At 39.8% G+C, this 24,047-nt stretch overlaps 1 protein-coding gene across 2 annotated transcripts in view; it reads left to right on the top strand.

The window, feature by feature from the left end:
- Positions 1–24,047, top strand: part of kcnip4a (potassium voltage-gated channel interacting protein 4a) — a gene marked incomplete at its 5' end in the record, with an annotated part of 138,495 nt that overhangs the window by 80,088 nt on the left and 34,360 nt on the right. Inside the window, one exon of one of the 2 annotated variants that reach the window (XM_080052210.1) lies at positions 13,400–13,499. The exons of the other annotated variant lie outside the window; for it this stretch is intronic. Coding sequence (XP_079908336.1) covers positions 13,400–13,499 — 100 coding nt within the window. Of the gene's footprint in view, positions 1–13,399; positions 13,500–24,047 lie in introns of those variants that run through there. 2 annotated transcript variants of the gene reach the window in all.

Here is a 24,047-nt window from a genome sequence, read left to right as displayed (position 1 = left end):
TCTGTTCATTTCCAAAGCTGCAATCATCTGCATGACAAGAGACCCAGGTCCAATGAGCACCCATGGGTACATGCTCTACCAACTCATTTTCAAACTTGCCCTTTTTTAGGCTTGGAGAGTTCCCACAATGTTCCAAAATGTGTTTTATGTGTTTTATTTCATCATTATTTAAATTTGTTCTACCTGCTTCTGTTGTCCGCAGCTGTTGAGTAGAGTTTGTGTGTAGGAGTGAGATCAGATGCGGTAGGTACTCTCAAAAGTAGAGCTGTTAGAATGGAAATGGCAGTTAATCAGCAATGACTCAGGCTCCCATCTGGTAAATTAATGTTGATACGAGTTTACGGTGGCTTTCTGTCACTGAAAAAACATTGCAAAACCCCTTTGAAATGTGTTCAATACAATCTGAACCAAAGCAACATTAGCTATTGCCATTAAGCTGAACTGATATGTAATGTTAGCTAAGCGGTGATCAACACTGACATTTGCTGCCTTGAGCCAATTCCGTGCATGTGTCATTAAAACAAGGGGTGAAGGAGACTTCCAGTTTGGTTCTTGCTGCTGGCCCGGTCCCTTCCCAGGCCTGCTGGTGTTTACAGAACCCAGCAAACACTTTGGCCGACCACAGGGAGAGCAGCTGTCTGCCCCCAATCACCATGCTCGCGACGCGTATAGTAAAATCTGATAGCATGAAACCCAAGATATTTTCTGTTCCTTTTACTAAATAAAAAACATCCAGAGCTGACATCCATACACTTTAAAGGAAGTCCACTCTCTCTAGCACCATTTTGAAACAGGTTTAATTGAAGGGGGAGTCAGCGATTCTGGAGAACGCTTGTTGACCAAAAAACTTTTGTCAAAATCAGTGAATATTTCCACATGATCGGCATCCTGTTCATAACGTGTGCGCGCTGAAAATAAACCCAGAGTTAATAATACACAGCTTATAGTTTTGTGAAAACAAGAGGGGGTTGCGGCATGGACATATAATGAGGGGTTGCGGGGCATTGTATATGGCCATTTCCCATTTACAGAGCCTAGGATGTGTTTGAACACTGGATTTTTTCTTTCAGCACACAACAGTTTTTTTTCCTGCATGAACTGTATTCATACAAAGTCTATTCATCAAAAGCAAATAATTACTTGAATGAGCCAAAGCACTTTGAACTGATCTCATCGCGTTTTTACAACCCATCTGTCACATGCAGCACTATTCTCACAGAGCCACTCATTTGTTCAGAAGTGTCGGGTGGATGGCACAATCTGACAGAGATTTGAGAGAACATTTACGGTTCTTTAGCCCTGTCATCTAACCTCAGGTGCAAGGCTATTGTCCCATATGACAGTCAGTGCGTTTCCAGGATACAACTTGATTGGATTAAGACATATACCGAGCCACTCGAACGGACTGCAGCACTTGTCTGAGTATACATGGCCTTCAAAGTATTCGATAACATAGCTGACTCCGCTATGCTAGGTGGCGCTGTAGCCCTTTCAACAAGTGGTTATAGAGCCACGTCCGTTTCCTTTCCGGCAACAACACTACTATTTATTACGTTGTCTCCTTCCACTTCCTTGTGAAATCCTCTGCAGGGGATTCTCGACCAAGCGCAGAACGAGAACACCGACTATGAACGAGTTATCTAGGTGTTCTTATCTGACTTTGCTTGTCCGTTAATGTGCCGATTTGTGTGCGAAGTAGATCGGATAAAGGTGTTTGTCCTGTTTAAGTCTTATTCGTTTTTTTTACCCGATTATGAGTCTGCATGGAAACGCAGTGTTACCTACAGGCCAATGAGAAGTCATCTAAGGTCCCAGTGCCAATTGATATAGGGTATAAGATGTTCAGAACTTACTTGACTTGTATGAATTACTCTAAGCTGCTATAGACTGTTGGGCTGAACTAAGTCCAAAGAATTGTCCCCCATTTTCCAACATCTTTCTGATATTATGCTTTCCTTGCACTTTAAAAAAAAAAGCATACGGGTGCATGAATAGGCTCCCGCTGGAAACTTATCCCAAAATGAAATGGATTTTTCTCCAAACTGTTAGAGAATGTCATTGATTTTATTCGGCCATACAGTGTTGAAAAGACTTCAGATACTCATATACTCTAAAATGCTACTAATGTAACAAAGGCTGCCCTCTCACACGAGGAAATGAGGAACGGTAACCTATACAGCTCCAGCTTCCCTCTGGGTTTCTTTTTTTTTCTTTTTCTGTTATCAGAAACATCTCATCTCAGCCCTTTCCAAAGTCACTGTGTCATTATACTGTATTGGTTTTCCAGTTCTGAAAATTAGCATTTAAATTGAAAGCGAAAGCCATACGGTTGGCTTTTGATCTGCAGGGTTGTTTTTGGTTTCCTGTCGTGGCTAGGCATCCAGTGTAGCAGTTAGAAATGAATCAGTTCATTCCCACAAGCACAGTGACCAGTATCAAAGAGGCCTCACTTAAGAACTGGATTAATGAGCAGCATCCTTCTCATAGAAGACCCACAGGTGCAGCTCCCACTGACATCTGCATAGCAGCAAAAGACATGGGTATAACCACAGGGTGCATACAGAAACCATTTTGGTGTCAATTTTCATTTTTGTTTGTCATCTGCAAGTTGACACAGAAATGGCTGTAACATTTTAAAAACACTGTACAAGAGCCAGTCAGCCTGCATGTAAGACTTTACACTAATATAAAACCCCTTTCACATAATGCAGCCTTTCCCAGTAATGTGCTGCCATTTTTTGCTGGGAAGGGGGTCGTGTGTGAATGGTGGCCAGAATACATTTTCCATCAAATCTGCTCTGGCAATTTCTGAGATCATGACCTAGTAACATTACAGGGAATATGCTGGGAAGGCTTTGGTGGTGTGAAGAATAACCAGAACATTAGGGCACGTACTTACATCTTAACTACGAAGGAGCGCTAGTGACGTATTTAATCAGTGATTTGTTTACAACAGTTTGTACAGATTGACCATCAGCATCTTGGTGTTGACTCTGAAAGTGTAGTCTCTACTAGACAGCCTTGCTACTACTGCTACTGCTGAACTCTGTATCACAGTGCCATGTTGTATAATGGAGCTGCATGTGTAAATGATGAAAATCACTAGAGGTGCCGGGAATTTCTTTGAAGTAAATCAGTATCGCAAAGATAGGTATCGATATTGATATTTACACCCCTACCAAACAGTAGTAAGGACAACAGTCTGCAGGTTGGGTGGATGTTGTCTTGGATGACACACAGGAACTGCCAGTGAAGGTGTCCTGAATGGTTTGGATCCCATTGCCCTTGATGTGCTGTGCAGCTTTCAACACTCTCTCTTGTGATTATGAGGAGAATAGTTTGTACCAGACTGTGATGCAGTTGGTCGGCAAGCCCCTGGTGTTGACTGTGGTGAAATGTGGCTGCCAATTCTAACCAGCTGAGCTCTACCCATCAGGTAACCTGTTTAGGTTTAAGTTCAATGCAGTCTAATACACCACAAGGTTGACAGGTGCCTATAGAATGAAATGTTATTATTTATTTAATGTATATTCCCACACACTGAGTTGATTAGAACTGCTCCGTTGCTTGTCATAGACTTCCGTCAGGAACTAAATTCACTATTTGAGTGAGCTGTATCTATCCAATGAAAAGGAATAACCAAATAAATAGGTTTTAGAGAAGTCAGGTCAGACCAAAATCATTCCAATTAATAAGGGTGTATTCACACTGGGAAAGTCCGCTAGTTCACTTGCTTTGGTCCAGACCAAATAGAGTTTAGATTTTTCTTTTTTGGTGTGGTCCACTTTCATATTGCCCCTTTTGCAAGTGAACCAGCATTAAGAAGTAAAACCACACGTGATCTGAGGTCATTCATTCATTGGACAGACATTGTGGGGTGGAGAGAAGCAGGAAGCACGAAGTGAAAACTGCAAAATATATAACTGATACGATATGGGGTTAAAAATAATAAATAAATAGGCCTACATCTAGCCTATACATAAAATAAAATAAATTATTGCTGTTTCATATGGTTATAATATGTAGGCCTGTGTCAATGTGTGGCTTGTAGCCTACAATGTGAAACACAATATTTACTGTATTTTTGCTGCTGGACGCGCGGCTCGCGAGGAATAGGCTCAAGCTGACACACAGCTGATTTAGCCGTGTGTCAGCTGGGTGTGAGTTCGGCGCGGCTCAGCTCCAAACTGACATGGGGATAGTAGCCTATTGACGGTCCCGTAACATGGTAAGCAAAATAAAAACACGCACTTCACTTCATACAAAGCGCAGCGTGAACCTGTTGTCACTGTGCGGGAGATGCTCCCCTCTCCTTCATCTGATCGCTGAACACATCAGCATGTTTACGCGTCCTGTCTATCAAATGTAATATATTCGCTCTGGGCTCCCGGTCAAACCACAACTAATCTTCCTAACAGTGGCGACAACAACACTTTCCTATAATGTGAAGCTGACGGCGATTTATTAAAGAAAAGGCACAGTGCTTCCTGCAATTGGGTCGGATCGAGTCCGGACAAATTCACACCACAAACGAACTGCAGCAGAGTGCGTATGGAAGCGCATCGAGACCACCTCTTCAGCTGGGTCTCGGAGCGCTTGTTTGGTCCGCCCCCGAGTGCGATTGCTGTATTCACACATGTCTGAAAGATGCGCACCAAAGGCAGAAGTGCATCTGAGTTTGTTTCAACCGAACTAAACACGGCATGTGTGAATACACCCTAAGACTTATTAAAAATCATCTTATTTTTATTTTGTCACAAATCCTTTGCTTGTAATAACTGCATCAAGCATGTGACCCATTGACATCACAACACTTTTGCATTCTTCTTTTGTGATGCTTTTCCAGGCTTTCACCGCAGCCTCATTCAATTGCTTGTTGTTTTGTGGGGTTACACCCTTCGGTCTCCTCTTTAGCAGGTAAAATGCATGCTCTATAGCGTTTAAGTCTGGAGATTGACTTGGCCAGTCTAAAACCTTCCATTTCTTGCTCCTGATGAACTCCTTTGTGGTTTTTGCAGTGTTTTTGGATCATTATCTTGCTGCATGATGAAGGATCTTCCAATCAGTTTGGTTGCATCTTTCTTTAAATTGGCAGACCGAATGTTTCTGTAGACTTTGAAGTTCATTTTGCTGTTGCCATCATGTGTTACTGTGTTGTTGTCAAGATGAACCTTTACCAAAGTGATGGAAAGGCTAAAGTTTGGAGAAAGAAAGGATCTGCTCATGATCCCAAACATAAAGCTCATCTGTGAAACACGGTGGAGGCAATGTCATGGCTTGGGCTTGCATGGCTTCTTCTGGGACAGGCTCATTATTCTTCATTGATGATGTAACACATGAGGGCAACAGCAAAATGAACTCGGAAGTTTACAGAAACATTTTGTCTGACAATTTAAGAAAAGATGCAACCAAACTGATGGAAGATCCTTCATGATGCAGCAAGATAATAACCTAGAACACACTGCAAAAACAACAAAGGAGTTAATCAGGGTCAAGAAATGGAAGGTTTTAGACTGGCCAAGTCAATCTCCAGAGTTAAACCCTATAGAGCATGCATTTGACCATTTTCTGCTAAAGAGGAGACTGAAGGGAGTAACCCCCCAAAACAAACAGCAACTGAAAAAGGCTGCGGTGAAAGCCTGGAAAAGCATCACAAAAGAAGAATGCAAAAGTGTTGTGATGTCAATGGGTCACACAGGCTTGATGCAGTTATTGCAAGAGAAGAATTTGCAACAAAATATTAAGTTTTATTCACTTTAATTTATTTTATGTCTATCTGTTCCAATACTTTTGCTCACCTTAAAATGTGGTGTTCCTTTAAAAATAATGCTATCTTATGTGTTGTGTATCAGATCCAGATGTGAATACCTGGAAATGAAAGCTGTAATGTTGATCTATTGTCTCATATTCATCTTTTGGTGTCAAAGCCAAATGTTTCCAGTCTACAGCAAAAATAAAGGAATTGGCCTCACCGTTCCAATACTTACATAGGGGACTGTACTGTATATGTGTGAGCTTCTCCTGGGTTGCTTTCCTCTGGTACAGGGCTTTGAGTTGTGGATTCTTGCTGTTTCCACTTGATGGCAGCATCATCAAACAATGAAGCTTCATGCTGAAAAAACAGATGAAAGAAAAAATGTCTTCTTCTTTAAACACATACTAATAATGTTATGTAAAAAATCTCTTTTGACATCACCATCATTATCATATTACATGTTGGACGTGTCACATTTTCATTCATCAAAATCTTATCAAATGGGTCAGAATGTCTCCAATTACTACTGTATATGCAGTTAAGCAATTGCTATTCTTTTTAATTATTTGAAATACTTATTGAGCAAGATTTCACTCTTCATTCAGTCTTGCACAAAAAAAATTGCAAGTCAAATGATATTGTTTTCTATTGAAACAGAAACAAGAGCTTGATTGATTTGATTGCATGCATGTGACTATATATACGTTTATGTTCTCTTCCCAAGAGGATTTCTTGCACAATCCATTACAGGGAGATGCCCCCCCCCCCCCCCAAATTACATTCATTAGCAATGAACAGTGTTATTTGAAGGTTACAGGGCACTGGGGCCTTCTCATGTCCTTTCTCCAATCAAATGAAGGACATTTAACTTACTTCAATGTCACAAAGCAGCACTGAGCTTTGTCTGGAGATAGGAACTCAAGTGTAACTTAATTAGTTTAAGGGAACATAAGGAAACAGATTGTCCCTATCCATTGTGTTTAATTAATTATTGTCACACGGTTTTAACGACTGGCCCCTCCATCCGCAGTTGTTCTCACTTTGAGTTAAATAGGGATTGGATGATTCAAATGAACTATAGTGCCTACATTGATAGTATTGAAGTAACATGTCATCCAGTGTGGATAATTGTAATATATATATTGTTTTACATCAATAGAGGTATGAGGTACAGAGGAATAGAGATATCAGGCTCTAGCTACACAAGCAATACTTGCCAGTGGGAAAAAGTAATTGATATTGTTGGGTTGTTTAAATGGGATTTGCTAACAATAACAACAATTTAAAAAAATATCCTTTAACATAGACACTATGTTTCCTATTCCTATTTTGTATTTAAATATCAATATATAATCTCATCCAGTTTACATTGTGTATTCTCACAATCATTATCATAATTCTCACAATACCTAATGGGTATAAATGACTCACTGAGCTAGTAAAGGTCACATATCAGGCTCATTTTCTGGTTCAAAATCTTATTTTGGGTTTCTACTAGAAGCTGTTTTTATGGTGTAGTGTCCAAAATAAACTTTATTTTTTTCACTATGCCATTTAGTGGAGGTCCTGGGTAAAATTTGTATGCGCTTCATTTAGCGAAGAATATCTCAACTGCTATAGACTAATATGACCCCATTGAACAACATGTGATGTGTGACAATCTCTATCCGGGGGGCAAGTCCTGAAAATGACCACAACAGGTTACACTAGTATCACACTACTGTACGTGGTGAATGGGACTTTTTTTTCCTTTATAGATATCCTCATACATTTCTAACAGATTAATCTTCAAGACGGTTTGAATCTAACCACCAGTCAGATTTTCTCATACCTTGGGGACCCATATTAATAACAACAGAATTAGGTGACCTTTCAAATTTTGGGACTGCTCATGTGATACTCCTACGACCCAGTGCATTTTTCATACCCTGCCGCCTACAGTACAATGCTCCCAATGCTTTGAACAACACAATACAATGCGTCACACTGGCAACAACCATCATCACCAATCACTCACTGATTGATACAGCATACTGTGTGCTTGATGACTTGCATAAACCTCGATTATTTTCATTACCGTCAGCCAAGGGGACTTGATTACACCCTATGCAATGCTGTGAGGTGATTGTAGAGCAGATGCTGGTAAAGTGGAGAAAGTTTATCTGAGATTAGCGGCCATTTTCTGATATCAGTGTTGAGAAGATTGAGCACATTATTTTAATATTCAAAAACTCCCAATAGTCATTATATTCCTGTCCGATTATCATATGTTGGCGCTTCCTACCCAGTTGCCTGTCTTGTAATTTCCAAAGACACACACACACACACACACACACACACACACACACACACACACACACACACACACACACACACACACACACACACACACACACACACACACACACACACACACACACACACACACACACACACACACACACATTTCACTCTAGGGCCACAGGAGCTATATTTGGCTGTTGCTCAGCTGCAAATTTTTTTTTTTTTTTAAAGTAACTGATTGTGGGCTAAATGAGCTGGTCAGTAGCATGCGCGGCGCAGAGGTTGTTTCCATGGTAAATCCCTGTCCAAACAATTCCCCTTTGAGCTGACAGGCTGTGGAGATGAAATGTGGTAACAGTTCCATCCCAGAGAGAGGCTGTGCTAGAGACCTTATCTGTGTGGCAGCTTTGAATCATAGTACTTCATTTGGCACTTTTTCTTTCTACAGCAGGCAAAGAGTGTCCTGGCAGGGTCTCCTTGCTGTGTTTTTTGGAGCAGTCCATGGTTGATTTTACCTTTCATGAAGTACTTGTTAAGCTTTGATATAAGCCACAAGCCCTTTTTCCTCTGCTTTTGGCCGGCAGATATGATCAATTTGTTTGGCCCAATTCTAAGACACATCCAGGTCACACTGTTAATCCTGGAAATGTCAGTGTGTCTATTGATGCCAGTGTGTTTATTGATGCAGTGAATGGGGGAAACTGGTATTCATATTCTGGATTTAAAAGGCACACAAAGGACTACTTCAATATTGTATATGTTGAAATCTTAATGTATCTTATTTTTTTAAAGGTGGAGTCAGTGATTCTGGAGAATGCTTGTAAAAAAAAATCGGTGAATATCTCCTCACGATCCGATACCTGTACGGACTGTTTGTGAGCGATAAAAAAAAATCTGATGTAAATACACAGCCTAGGATCTGTAAACTGGTATGTAAACAAATTTAGGCCCACCTTAGCTAGATACATGCTCGTTTACAGAGCCTAGGCTGTATATTAACACTGGATTTGTTTTCGTTGCGCACACACAGAACGTACAGGTAGCGGATCGTGAGGAGGTATTCACTGATTTTGACCAAAAAAACGTTTTGATCCAGAATTGCTGACTCCACCTTTAATACTGGATATTGGTGTGGGGGGGGGGGCTATTTAAAATCTAAAGCAGTGCTATCAAGTAAGAGAATCAGGATACACCAGATTAATAATTTTTCTCTGTCTGAAGCTGACACCTGCAGAGTATTTTCTTTGCGTTGTCTTTCTCTCTCTGACCTCTCCCTCTGTCATCTCTCCCTTCAGCTCTTGTGCTTTATTTTAAGTCCAGGGGGATGGTGAGGTCACACACAGGTTACTTCCACAGCTGACATTGTACAACCATCAGTCTGCCCTCAGCTTCTGTAGGTGTATCTCAATCGAGCAGCCGCAGCCTACGAAGGCTGCATTTGAAGACCGATTGCGTCATAGCGACGCGCAAAGGCTTGTTCCATTTGGAAGGCTCCTTCATATGCGGCCGAGAAATGCAGCCTTCGTTTCACGGTTTTGAAGGGTCCAACAGATGTATCCTTCGCGGCCCAACATATCCCAAGATTGATTGCGTTTTTTTCAGAGATGGCATAAAATAAAATAAAAAATAACAAAACAGCAACATCTCGTTTAAGGCGAGACACGGCAGGCAAAAACACCGTTTTTTTAAGCACTGGTCAACTTTGAGATTTGTGTCTATTTAGCTTCCATAACATCTCTTCTTTCATACTAGTATGGATAAAAGGTCCAACATATACGTTTTAGGTGTTTATTTTACTAAACTTTGACTGCTTGCGTCTGTATTTTGCTCCTAAATTTGTCAAAAGTGAGCATTCTAACGTAACATACAGCACCGCGACCGCTGTATGAATCATAATAACCATGGTACTGTTGGAAAGCTCTGAATCTCAAGAACAACGTTATCTGATCCAAATATGGTAATTTCCTTTGTATCAGTGACCAATCGTGAAAGTGTGAGGAGGGATTCAATGCTAGGAAAGCGACCTCATTGGCTAATGCACATTTCTGACGATGTGATTCGCTAAAAGGCATCACGTGATGCTAGCCCCGGGTAGCTCGAAAATCACAAAATAAAATGGGAAAAACGTCGAAAATATGCCAAACCAAGACAAAAAAAATACTTAATCAATTGGCTACGGACATTACATGATCACCATTTGAAGGGGAGAAGTGTTAAAGACATGTAAATCACGCCGATCACGTCGGAGAGACACAGACTGTCAGACGATCAGAGGGGAGATGGTGGGGAGAGAGAGAGCGTCTGTGCCGACAGGAGCAGGTTGACAGACAGTGGCTAATAATGAATTAACCACGTTTAAATTAGCATGTGGATGTAAATGTTACTATGCTATGGTTTATATATGTTAAGCAGTGGTAGGCCTATATGGCATTGAGGGGTGTAGGGCCTAATTCAATAAATTACTCTAGCTATAATCAGTGATTATCAGCAGAATTCACGTTGTTATCTTTAACGGCCGTTTTCTCAAAATGAGCTTTTTCCAATACTCTGCGAAAGATATCTCAACTTCTAGACCACTGACATCAACCAAACTTTATATGATCATTTATAGCACTATTTTAAAGGTTTGTACACAAGGATTTGTTAATATATTGTGAATTGTCTGATTTATGATACATTTTCCTCCTAAAAACATGCCGAAAATGCATTTCTAAGACATGTACATAGTCTTTTTTGATTTATTAAATGAAAAAAGGCTGTATCCAAAATCTGTTGTGTAAAAACTTTAGAAACTAATATGTGGTTAAAATAAAATAGAGATTCTAACTCTGGCTTTATCCAACATCTCAAAATGTTTCTCGAAAAATGACCCAAATTTACGCATAATTGGTTAAATATTGCCATATTTGCATATTTAATAAAATACTAAAGAAAAACATGTAATACAAAAAATTATTGTGTTAGTGTCAGTAATCAACTGGCAAAGTTTCATGATGATATCTATAAGTTAAAAAAAAATCCCTATTCACCTGGGGTGTCTCGCCTTAAAGGGGTAGTTCAGGATTTTAGACATAGGGCCTTATTCCCAAGTTAGCCTTGGTGTTCTTTATCAGTGGAGACAGTTTTCAACACATTTAATTCAGTCCTTCTAGTTGCAGAGTGCGCTCGTGCTAAGCTAGCGCACGGCATCGGGGGGATACCTAGCCTGCTACTAAAACAGTCTTACCCACTCCACAGTACACCCGAGGCCAATCAATTATAAAGCCAGACTATCGATGTAAATGTCTGTGTTGATAGAATAATTTTAGAAATAAAACCAACCTCGCATATTGCATTTTGAGGGACTTTATTCCTTGTAGGCTGCGGCAGCGGCGGACTAATACCTAGGTTACAGGCTCTATAATAGTTTGTTTACCTGCTGCTGCCCGTACCTGTACGAGCCGGAATACACTGATGAAGAATTGAGAGGGATGCTCAAAGGGCAGAAAGAGAAAGAGCGTCTGTAGAGACAGCCCCCGCTGGAGCTGCAGCAGAGAACCGGGACAGAATGACGGTAGACTGGTGGCAGTGCAGTTTCAGTTTCTGTCCCACGCTGCTCTGTTTACTTTCTGCTGTAGTGATTCGGTTACACAGCAAAGTAAAAGTCCGCTGCTGCTAAGAAAGTAGTCCCTCAAAATGCCATAATTCATGCGATGCGAGGTTGGTTTTATTTCTAAAATTATTCTATCAACACAGACATTTACATCGATAGTCTGGCGTTATAATTGATTGGCCTCGGGTGTACTGTGGAGTGGGTAAGACTGTTTTAGTAGCAGGCTGGTATCCCCCCGATGCCGTGCGCTATCTTAGCACGAGCGCACTCTGCAACTAGAAGGACTGAATTAAATGTGTTGAAAACGGTCTCCACTGATAAAGAACACCAAGGCTAACTTGGGAATAAGGCCCTATGTCTAAAATCCTGAACTACCCCTTTAACAACGCTCGTTCGGCCTTCGAATCGGCCTTCACAGGCTATGGCCTTCAAAGACCGCATCCGTAGAAGGATGCAGCCTCTCGAATGGGATACAGCTGTAGTATAGTCTCAACTAAATCATAGCCGTTAATAGTCCCCTCAACAGAGTGTATTCTCAAAGTGGAATGAGAATAGTTAGACACCGCATGGTGTATTGGATGGTGTTCTTTGTGCCAGAGAAATTGCTGCAGCACTTGGGCTGTGATTTGCTGCTATTATTCCGACAGGGAATCAGTTTGTGATAAACTGTGCCTTTTTCAGACCACAGGGATAATGTGGGTTTATTATATCTTCACAGACGTCTGTTAAGCTTTTTCTATATTTATTTCTATTGATTGAAGTATTTTGCATGTCCTGAATATCCTTATTGACTTTTCTTCTCACTTTTATGGAAAACTGATGAAGAGGAGATGCTGCTATATTTTTTTCATACCAGCAAACATTCTTATATAGAGATTAGAAAGTTTTCATTTATTTAACAAGATTAAGAGTCCAAAAACATGCTAGTGGCTGTGTGAGGCTACACTTTAAGCTACTATGCTAATATGTTGCTTGAATGCTGAGGTTTAGAATGTAAAATGTTCAGCGTGGTCACCTTCAGTTTAGCCTCGTTAGGCAAGCTAACATTTGATAATAACTTATACAGTACAGCTGACGAGAGGAGATATTAACTCATTTTGACAAAGTGATTTTTTGACGACAAGCTTTCTCAACAAGCCCCGACTCCACCATCAACCCCTCACCCTTTCATTTAAAATGACACATTTTGGTGGCACCAAAGGCAAAGTCAGGGGATCACCAAAGTCACTTAAATGAATTATAATTTCCTCTGGACCATGAATGTCGATACAAAATGTCTTGGCAATCCATGTACGATATTTCAGCCAGGGTCAAAAACAAAGTAGCTCATTTGTTTTAGGCTGATATATAGTTAAATGTGTAGAATTACAGCATGTTGGTGAATAGTGAGCACACATTAGTTCTCTTTTTGTCAAAGCAACTGGTGGATCACAGCCATCTCTCATTCTCCTTCTCCAGGCTTCCCCCAAAAATCATTACTCTTCCTCACAATCATCCATTTCACCCATTTATTCCCCATTCCCACCTCCTTGGCTTTCCGCCTTGCCACTCCATCTCCCGCCTCCTTCCTCTCTCATCCTCACATCCCTTCCCTCCCTCTCTCCCTCCATCCCTCCCTCCCTCCTTCCCTCCCTTTCGGACTAGTGGCGGTCTCTCTCTGGTCAAACCCAGGCATGTCGGGCTCTTTAAATGAGTTAACTGAGCATGCAGACAGGGCTTGTGTGTCTGTGGCCATGGGCAGGCTGTGAGAGCGCTCCGACATGGTCACTATGAACTTGGAGGGACTGGAGATGATAGCAGTGCTCGTGGTTGTGGTCCTCTTTGTCAAGGTGCTGGAGCAGTTTGGTTTGTTAGATGACGGCGATGACGGTAAGCAAACCGGAATACTCCTTTCATGTTTGGAAGAGATGGCTTTTTTTTCTTTCTTCTGGTAATCGATCGACCACTTGTTGCTGCCCAAGTTTAAAAACCATATGGAGTTGGATGTAGTCTTGTACGGTGTATCCGGTACTGAAACAGTGCAGCGGTACTATTAACATTCAAAGAGGTATTACACTGCATTGAAAAAACTTGCTGTAAGTTTTGGCGTTGCCCTTAAACCCAGAGTAATAGCATAACATTGTTTCATCCCTTTGGGTCATTACAGAACACAAAACATTTCACTTATGTCATGCACACGGGGGCTGCATGATTAACCTGACTGGTTCCACAGTCACGATAAATTATGCAGACCAAATATTATAATCTGACGTTATGCTTTTAATGATTCCACTCCTGACTGTCTCAAAATAATTTCAAGGTTGCGATTCTCCTCCAACATGTTGAAACTTAGTTTTCACTGATGGCTAGTTTATTTGTTTTGGATTAAATTAGATTGGATTGGATGTGAAAGCATTTTGGGTTGGCTAGCTTGTTTATCCAAAATGAGATCGAGACAGTTGAGGAATAGAGGTGGGGGAAACAGGGTATGTCTATGTCATGTGGTAGTTATTTGTGTTCACATAAATGCTGCAGATCTATTACAGATACTGTGGAACTTGACTGTGTTATGGTTTGGCTATCTTTTCCATGTAGCTTAGCGGAGAACCATGCTTGAATCCATACCCACTGGAGAATTGCCATACTGATTCCTTCCCCTCCAAAATGTGAATGTAATATTCAGGAGTTGGGTCTTTTCTAGCACTGATGACCACCTGTTATTGATATGCTGTACGTTCTGTACAGGCTGCCATGCCAGTTTGCCACATGGCTGGTCACAGCTTCACAAACATCTTCCAACCAGTAAGACTAAAAGACGTTGATGCTGCTCGTTGGAAAATTTTGAATTGAAAAATCGTCTTGCTTAAAGACCTACTTCACCGGTGGGAATATAAAGGTGTATTGAACACTGAGATCCTATGTAGTATAAATGTGCAAACATCTTAGAAATCGGTTCATCGTAGCCTGAGAAAAGGCAGAAAGAGTGTTTTATGGTCTCACTGTTTAACCCTACATTTTCCCATGTGTGACATCAAAATGTAGGGTTAGGATTAACAGGACAGCTGGGCCAAGGGAAGACTGAGGGAAGACTGAGGGAACAAAAAACGTCATTCATTAAATTATAATAGCGATTTTATAATGCTAGAATGCCGGTTCCGTATTGGTGAAGTATTCCTTTAAGTTCCAATGGGAGAAGTTGTGAATGTTTTGGTTCAAGCTGTGCTCTATTGCTCTTATTTACTGTAGTCATGTAAGGCTTCTTTTTTGCAGCTTTAAATGTTTTTTTTCCGTTGCGTTAACGAGTGCTGAACTTCCAGCAAAATGCTCCCAGTGTGCACAATGTCTCCTCACACTTTCACAATCTGAAATAACAGGGTTACGTTACATTCCTGCATATGTTTTGCCTTCACAGTACATTAAAAATGAGAGATTTAAATTATTACTGATTCCAACTTTGTAAAGAAAAACTGTGCCAGAAAAATGACAGACGCCTTTTCATTAAAAACCTGATGATTGATGTCTGAATGTTTGAGCAGCTCCAAGCCAGGAAGTCCATTATGATCATCAATTTGATATGACATGCAGACTTGATAAATAAGTGTGTCATGTGCTTATTTAAATGACAAATGAATTACCAGTGGTTCACCGATATGGGTTTTTCCAATGGCCGATGCAAATATTCACAGAGCAGGTCAGCAGATGGCCGATATATAATGCAGAAACCAAGATTTTTGAAGGCATCTTAATACTCTTTCAGTTGTAAATACACTTGTTACACAGCCAGACACACATGTCTCTATTCAGTGTCTGTGCCTCTCTTTCGTGGCGTGACAGTGAGTGACAGCGGCGTGCCACTAGCGTACGGCCATGTGACAGCTGACAGGCGCAGCCTTTGATAAGGCAGTTATTTTACTAATCAGTCCCCCAGCTGGAGGTGTGGCTTTTATGTAGCCAGGGAAGGGGATCTAAAGAGTGAGTCCAATTCAACTTGGTGTCTGCAAATGTTTAGGGAAAGGGGAATGAATTCCTTCAAAAAAAGTGCTGACCTATTTATATTCACATGGCCATTTTTGAAAAGTGCGTTGTGTACTTTAAGCCACTTTCAGCAACTATTAGTTAAAACATAACATTTCTTGCACCTAAATGTCAAATGCAGTGCACTCTCTTTGCCACTAGTCAAACATGTCACTCCAATGTCTCGAGCCACCTGGGCCCCATACTGTCTGTTGGTTTAGTGTTGCTATAGTATTTTATCTTCCCTTTGTCACAGGTTTTAATCACAATAGATCCTTACCGAAGCAACCGGGCTGTATTTAGGGATCAGGCTATACATTCAGTGTGCCTTTTGACTCACTAAGTAATGTGTTTTATATCAGAAGTGTATGGCTATGTTGGCCAGGACATAATGCCATGGATCAACATAGCAAATTGAGAAACCGCTCAGGGAGACATACTGGTATGTGGGGATTTGAACACCGGCCTGAGCTGTGCATGGCTTCAACAATACACTCAATTTGAACATATCTATTTTATCAAAGGAAGCATGTGGTTTGCACTTTATATATAACATACACATCATATTTTCATAATGTGAATGAACAATGGAGGGGCGATATTTTTGCATCATAATTTGACTTGCTAAGATGATGTCTTAATGCACACAGGGGATTTACAACACACAATGTATTGGTGTAGGAGACGCTTACTGTATAGTGTCATGGATAGAGCTACTATATTTCATAGTATTTGCATGAACAATGCCAGCATGAACAGAGCGTTGGAATACATGTCAAGCTCAGAAACCGTCTATTAGCTAAAGGGCTTATTTTTCTGTTGGTAATGAAAGAATATTATATAATTTGGTTCTTGCTAGTATTGTTGCTAATTGAACTTCATGGATTTAAGAATACATGCTTTCACTTTGTAAACATACTAGCTTACTGAAGAACATGTGAGAGTTAGCAGATGTGCCAGCAGAGGGAACCAAAGTTCAATGTCCAGTCACACATGCTGCTATTCTGCTATTGTAAGTTCCCCACTTTTTGACAACTGCAGCATGACTAAATAACAGTTGTAAACCTAGAGTAAAACACATACAATTGCCCAGCAAATCACACAATGTGTTTTAAAAGCAAAGTGCAGAGTATAAAATGTATACATGTAGGCTGCAGGAGTGTATAAGGTCTTTACACTGTTTGACTGTGTCAGCACCGTTGAAAATGGCACATAGCCCTTAAGTGCTTGCTTATTATAAATATTTGCAAGCTGAGCCTGACCCACGTTAGTGATTTTTCTCACTCTTCTGAGATGCATTCAAAGGCCTTCTTCTTAACTGACACTTGACAAGCGTATATTGTAAAAGTTCCATCATTACAAGGGTGCTGTCAAATACAGTATAAATGTCTCAAAAGCAATATAGAAAGACAGAAAAGCAAGTGATTGAATAGAGAGATAAAATTAACTTGACTAATGTGAATCCTGGCATTGTTCTGTTATGAAAATGGCATGTTTGTGCATACGTTAGTTAGAAATCAAACCCATCTGTTTTTTTTTGTTTTTTTTAATATATTTGTAGTGTAATGCCTATTCATGTAAGCGTCCCTAACATGCTCTTTATTGCTCCCTTTTTACATTCTAAACAAATTAGTATGACATTATTCAGCGGCGGAATATTAAAAACTCTACAATTTATTATACTTTTTCATAATAGCCTGGAGGCTCAGCAGGGCATTAACGGCGCAATGTTGTGCCTCATAGCTTTTCCATTAGATGAAACACTGTTAGTGGTGTTTCCTCATGCCTCTGTCATCAATCATGTCGATGATAAGGGAGGTCACATGTACACTGCTGGGATTTCTCTCTGCTGGCAGACTTGTAAAAGGGCAGATTGATCTTGATTGAAAATCACTTGAGTTGGAACTGTTGTGATATTTATAGTTAAGCCACATTGTTGATAAGGTCACTGGTACATAATTATCTCTGAACTACCTTGCTTTGAATCTAGTGGAGGTGATTTCAGAGGCCAGTGAATATAATACATGAACTTAAAGGTGGGGTGACTGATTTTGGAGAAAGCTTGTTCTCAAAATCACTTTTTTGTCAAATTCAGTGTATTTATCCTCCTCACTATCCGCTACCTGTCCGTACGGTGTGTGCCCTGAAAGTAAAACGTCATTTTGACAGCAAGTGTTCCAGAATCGCTGACTCGACCTTTAAATCCACCTTGTTGATAAGGACACCAGTACATAGTAGTTATCTTTGTTTGAGTTTAGTGAAGTTGATTTTCTTGGACAGATATTATAATACATATGCTATAGTAGATTCAAATAGCTCTAAAGCAGGGGTGTCCAAACTACGGCCCGCGGGCCAACTGCGGCCCGCGGCCCGCTTTTTATTGGCCCGCGGCCGATTTTGAAAATATAATGTAATATGGCCCTTTGGAAAAAAGAATTTTTTTTTTTTTTTTTTTTTTTTTTTTTGCATTTCTTAGTAACCCACTAGTGCAGGGGTGTCAAAACTGATTGATTGGCCCGTGGCACATTTTAAAAAATATAATGTAATATGGTCCTTTTAATTTTTAAATAATTTAAATGCACTCATTATATTACAGAGAAATATGTCCCATAAAAGAAAAAGAGCACCAAGCCCATCCCAGAGGACCCTGCATATTATTTTATTTTAAGGCGAGACACGGCAGGCAAAAACATCGTTTTTTCAAGCACTGGTCAATTTTGAGATTTGTGTCTATTTAGCTTCCATAACATCTCTTCTTTCATACTAGTATGGATAAAAGGTCCAAAATATACGTTTTAGGTGTTTATTTTACTAAACTTTGACTGCTTGCGTCTGTATTTTGCTCCTAAATTCGTCAAAAGTGAGCATTCTAACGTAACATACAGCACCGCGACCGCTGTATGAATCATAATAACCATGGTACTGTTGGAAAGCTCTGAATCTCAAGAACAACGTTATCTGCTCCAAATATGGTCATTTCCTTTGTATCAGTAACCAATCGTGAAAGTGTGAGGAGGGATTCAATGCTAGGAACGCGACCTCATTGGCTAATGCACATTTCTGACGATGTGATTCGCTAAAAGGCATCACGTGATGCTAGCCGCGGTAGCTCGAAAATCACAAAATAAAATGGGAAAAACGTCGAAAATATGCCAAACCAACACAAAAAAAAAAACTTAATCAATTGGCTACGGACACTACATGATCGCCATTTGAAGGGGAGACGTGTTAAAGACATGTAAATCACGCCGATCACGTCGGAGAGACACAGACTGTCAGAGGATCAGAGGGGACATGGTGGGGAGAGAGAGCGTCTGTGCCGACTCCGGAGCAGGTTGACAGACAGTGGCTAATAATAAATGAATCACGTTTAAATTAGCATGTGGATGTAAATGTTACTATGCTATGGTTTATATGTTAAGCAGTGGTAGGCCTATATGGCATTGAAGGGTGTAGGGCCTAATTCAATAAATTACTCTAGCTATCATCAGTGATTATCAGCAGAATTCACGTTGTTATCTTTAACGGCCGTTTTCTCAAAATGAGCTATTTCCAATACTCTGCGAAAGATATCTCAACTTCTAGACCACTGACATCAACCAAACTTTCTATAATCATTCATAGCACTATTTTAAAGGTTTTTACAGAAGGATTTGTTAATATATAGTTAATTGTCTGATTTATGATACATTTTCCTCCTAAAAACATGCCTAAAATGCATTTCTAAGACATGTACATAGTATTTTTTGATTTATTAAATGAAAAAAGGCTGTATCCAAAATCTGTTCTGTAAAAACCTTAGAAACTAATATGTGCTTAAAATAAAATAGAGATTTTAACTCTGGCTTTATCCAACATCTCAAATTTTTTCTCGAAAAATGACCCAAATTTACGCATAATTGGTTAAATATTGCCATATTTGCACATTTAATATAATACTAAAGAAAAACATGTAATACAAAAAACAATTGTGTTAGTGTCAGTAATCAACTGGCAAAGTTTCGTGATGATATCTACAAGTTAAAAAAAAATCCCTATTCACCTGGGGTGTCTCGCCTTAAATTAATATTATTATGGAAAATCCATGTGTCCTTCTCCAATAGCTTCTAATTCATCTGACAGTGTCTCAATTTTTTTTTCATAAAAAATTATTCAGCTTTAGCCTCTTAATTTGCCTCTCAAAGTGCACCAGATTTATGCATTTCACTTTAAAAACTTTAAAAAATCTCCCGGGGGGGCATACCCCCGGACTCCCCTAGGAGGGTCGGGATCTCGGCTGGCTACTATTTTCACCCAGCAGGACATTGGATGCAAAAGCAGAAAACACTGGGTGTATCAATGGCATTTAACAAGAGGGGGCATGTGTCTGTTTAATGTGCAAGGAAAGTGTTGCCGTGAAGAAGGATTACAATTTACGAAGACACTATGAAACTAAACATCAGAGCAGCTACATGTCCTGATAAATGTGTTATTTTTGCAGAGTGGCCCGGCCCTTCGTAGATTTTTCTGTATGTGGCCCTCAGTGAAAAAAGTTTGGACACCCCTGCTCTAAAGAATCCAGCTCCAAACCATCTGTTTCATTATTTGTAAAATAAAAAAAATAAATCCGTTAACATCCTGAACAAGTCTCTTCAGTCCTGAGTTAGTGAGCGTTCCGATTCAGCTTGCCAACATTATCATTGTTTTTGCTGCCTTCCCAATGCTTTTTTTAACAGACGTCCATATCCTTTCAACATGAGCCCCTTTTTAATTGCAGTTTGGATTTGCTTTACGACCCTTTGATTGGGCCTAAAAGCGAGAGACGTTTCACAATTTGTCAGCAGTAGAAACGTGTTATGCAGAATGCGCAACTTTGAAGCTACTGCCTTGTCTAAAATCATAAAAGCTTAAGTCTGATCTGCTTTATTTAACATTTTTCTTTTACACTGTCAAATCCTATTGCCGTTTGTTATGCACTGATAATAAATAGTTATATAAGGGATGTGTGAAAGCATTGGCTAAAACATGAAAAAAAAATCTGAAATTCTCACTCTCTCTAACTTTGCCACGTCCCAATATAACACTCCAATACTAGATATATAAAATATGGTGACCAATTATTTTTTGCCAAGTTCTGGGGTTAAAGTTTTTTAGTATAAGTAGAGAGCCCTGCTGCTGTGGACTGTGGATTCTGTATTTTTCCACGATGAATAATGTCCACTGAGTTTACCAGACCATACAGTGTCATTCTCATCAACCCTGTTCATTAACATGGGTTTTGGATTTCAGGAAAATTATTTGTTAATAACTTTGGGTACTTTTTAAAAAAAAAACTCGCAGGGGTTATTAAATCTTGTATGATATTCTACCGCCTGCCCCACTTCATAGAGCTATGAAAAAAACAACTGCAATCATTTATTTTCTATCATTTAATATTGGTAAGGGATGTCTCCACACAATTACCGACCGAAATATTCAGTATTGGGAGATTATTCACACCTAGACCAAAAGGTTGCCTCAGAGTCAGGCATAGATGAATTCATTGGTTAGAGTTTAATGTAGATTATTTTTCATTTTGTTCTTCGTGAGTTTTACCTTTTAACCTGCCTAGAAGGGTGTAAATAAATTGTTTTTTATTCAATTTTTATGCTAAGATTATGTATGACCCACAGCATGCAGGAGTAGTGCATAAATTACAATCATGGTACGCCAAAAGTCAGATGGGTTGCCTGTTTTCATGGGTGGCTTTTGTGGATATGCTGAACCTTTCCAATAAGGCATGGGAGCAAATGGACAAAATAGAATGAGTCACCAAGAGTGTTGATATTATTCTTCAAGGGTGATTTTGTGTACCTGTGTGTGTGGAGTTTTGAATCATTAATATCATTATGGAGCAATGGTTTTATCAGTGAGATGATTTTTTTTTTACACGCACATTTCAGCTAAGTAGTTAAAAATGTTCCATTGATCTATGATACAGACTCTGGTGCAAACACACAGCAGAAAAGCTCTCACTACATCAGTGTTGCAAGTTCTTATTGCTAACGTGTCAGACAAAAATACCTGCTTCACCCATCAAGCTGAAACAGCAATATACTGTAGCTATCCCAGAGGAGTCATCATTCTCCATTTCGAGTACACATCCAATATACACCAATGTTCTTGCTTTAGCTCAATTCGTCAAATCTGGGTCTCTTTGGTGGTGTACCCAACTCAGCAGTACACTGAATGATAGGCAGTCATTTACATAAATTCCTAATAGTATGAATCAGATTTGTGTTTTTAATAAGCCTGGAAATTGAACATATCATCTGCATAGCTATATAACCAGTGGCTTGAATCAATCCGTTACTGTACACTTTATATTATTATTGTTGTTTAATAAACTCTCTATACTTCTCTCTACTTCACTAAGCAGAGGCCCTGTTCCCACATAGTGCCTCAAAAGTTGTATTCCCAAATGAATGATTCCTTTAAAAAGTAGCAGACTTTATTGATTTCCTCTCAGCATCAGTTTCTTGCTGAACAAACTACAGCTGTCGTATGTCATCCTGCGGACACTGGCTCCAGTTTTCCTGTTCTCTGTCTGCCATTTTATGTTCCTCTTGTCCTCTGTTTTTTTTGTTTTTACTGTTCCTGCTAATGCATATCCTCCATTGGCCTTTGCACTGTTAAGATCAGTTTGACTGGCACTTTGCAGCTGAGGGGATGGCACAACCGTAAATCAAATGACAGGCCGGCCCCTGCAAAGGCAAGCATGTCGTTCCTTTTTTCACTACGTGTTGCAAAGGGTGAGCTGTCAAACAGCGGTGCCAGAGCTAATATGGCTAGAGATAGCAGGTCAATGTTATCAGCTCCAGCACACTGCATTGAGCTTTGTGCTACTGTCAGTTTGCAGACAATGCTATTGACTTTTCCCTTTTTTTACACTAGAGGTAATCATTTGGAATGAATTAGGGTGTTGATAGAAATCTCGGGGTCCTGTCGTAGACAGAAGACTAGCATGTCTTGTGAACATGATTGGCATTCACTAAAAGAAAGTTAACATTTTTCAAGAGAAAAATTTGAAGCTTAATTTTTATTAGAATATCTTGGTGTGATTTGCAGTGTGAAGCCACTAAACCCTGTTACAATTATGTACCCATTCAAATTGGGCACAATGAACAGCTTCTCACTCGGGATATTATTCTGTTTTCCTTGCCAAATGTAGCCTAAAAGTGTGTCACTTTGTTTTAAACGTTGTAACACAAAGAATATGTCTCCTCCTCGCCTATTTTTGCATATTTTGGGGCATTAAAACTGAAGAGAACTTGTGTAAAAAATCTTGTCTTTGAACAGCTCGTTTTGTGTTTTACGACGTATAAAACAAAGTGACAAACCTTTAGGCTACATTTGGCAAGGAAAAACAGAATAATATCCCGAGTGAGAAGCTGTTCATTTTCAGCCCTTATTATAAAGAAATGTAATGATTCATCATAATAGTTGGAGTTTAATCCTCTGTGCAGCGAGCGACTCATTTCGACTGGATAACACTGATTCATGTGGGTAAAAGATTGTGTGATTTCTATACATACTACCATGTGTGATGTGACATCACCGAGGGATCTGCAAATAATATATCACTTATATAATTTATATATTATCTTGATAACATTTGATGGACGGTATCATATGTTCCAATATAAAGGGGAAAAGGTTTAGTCATACTTATACTATTCGAAAATTGTGAAGTCTCGTATGCATGTACACATGTATACGCACTTACCATAGTGACTTATCCAGAGTCCTCAAACTAAGTCCTCAAGTAGGGAATCACCCCGTGGCCCTCCATGGTTGATTGCACAATGCTGCTCCACTAAGGGTTCACAGCTTATAATTGCCTTCCCCCCCTTCACAGGTGCCGCTTGAGTAAACATGACAGCCTCATTTAAATGTGCCTCGGAAAAAACACACAACCCCAAACACTAATGCCCGCTTTGCATGCCTGGGTAAACCGCTGCAGGTGTCGCCTAATTATATCACCCACTTTGTACCCTAAGCTGATCTGTAAACATGATCTCATCGCCCGGCCGCCGTACACATATCAGCGTTTGCATTTTGATTGATTACATGGCTCCCCTTTCTCCAGTCCCCGTACTTTTAACACAGGCTCACTTAAGCCTTAAGAAAGAAAACACTTGTTCCAAATACTTAATGGACATTTCTCAGAGGTTGTTTGGTTATAGCGCAATTTGGCGCCGTGTGAAAAAAGAAAAACTCGTAAAAATCTAGAGGCTGCAGGAAAAGTCTCATTCAAATTCCTCCTGCACCTGTGTTGTTAAATTTTATACTGTCAGGTCCTACGTGTCCTTGCCAGTAACAACAGTGTAGATAAGTTGGCTTTTTATGCATTATAATAAACAGCTTTTCAGTTTGTTTCTGTTACTATATATATATTATATTTAA

The sequence above is a fragment of the Ammodytes marinus genome (assembly GCF_949987685.1).
Source record: "Ammodytes marinus genome assembly, chromosome: 23".
NCBI lineage: Eukaryota > Metazoa > Chordata > Actinopteri > Uranoscopiformes > Ammodytidae > Ammodytes > Ammodytes marinus.
The sequence above is the reverse complement of the archived record's forward strand: the minus strand, read 5'-3'. Positions and strand labels throughout refer to the sequence as shown.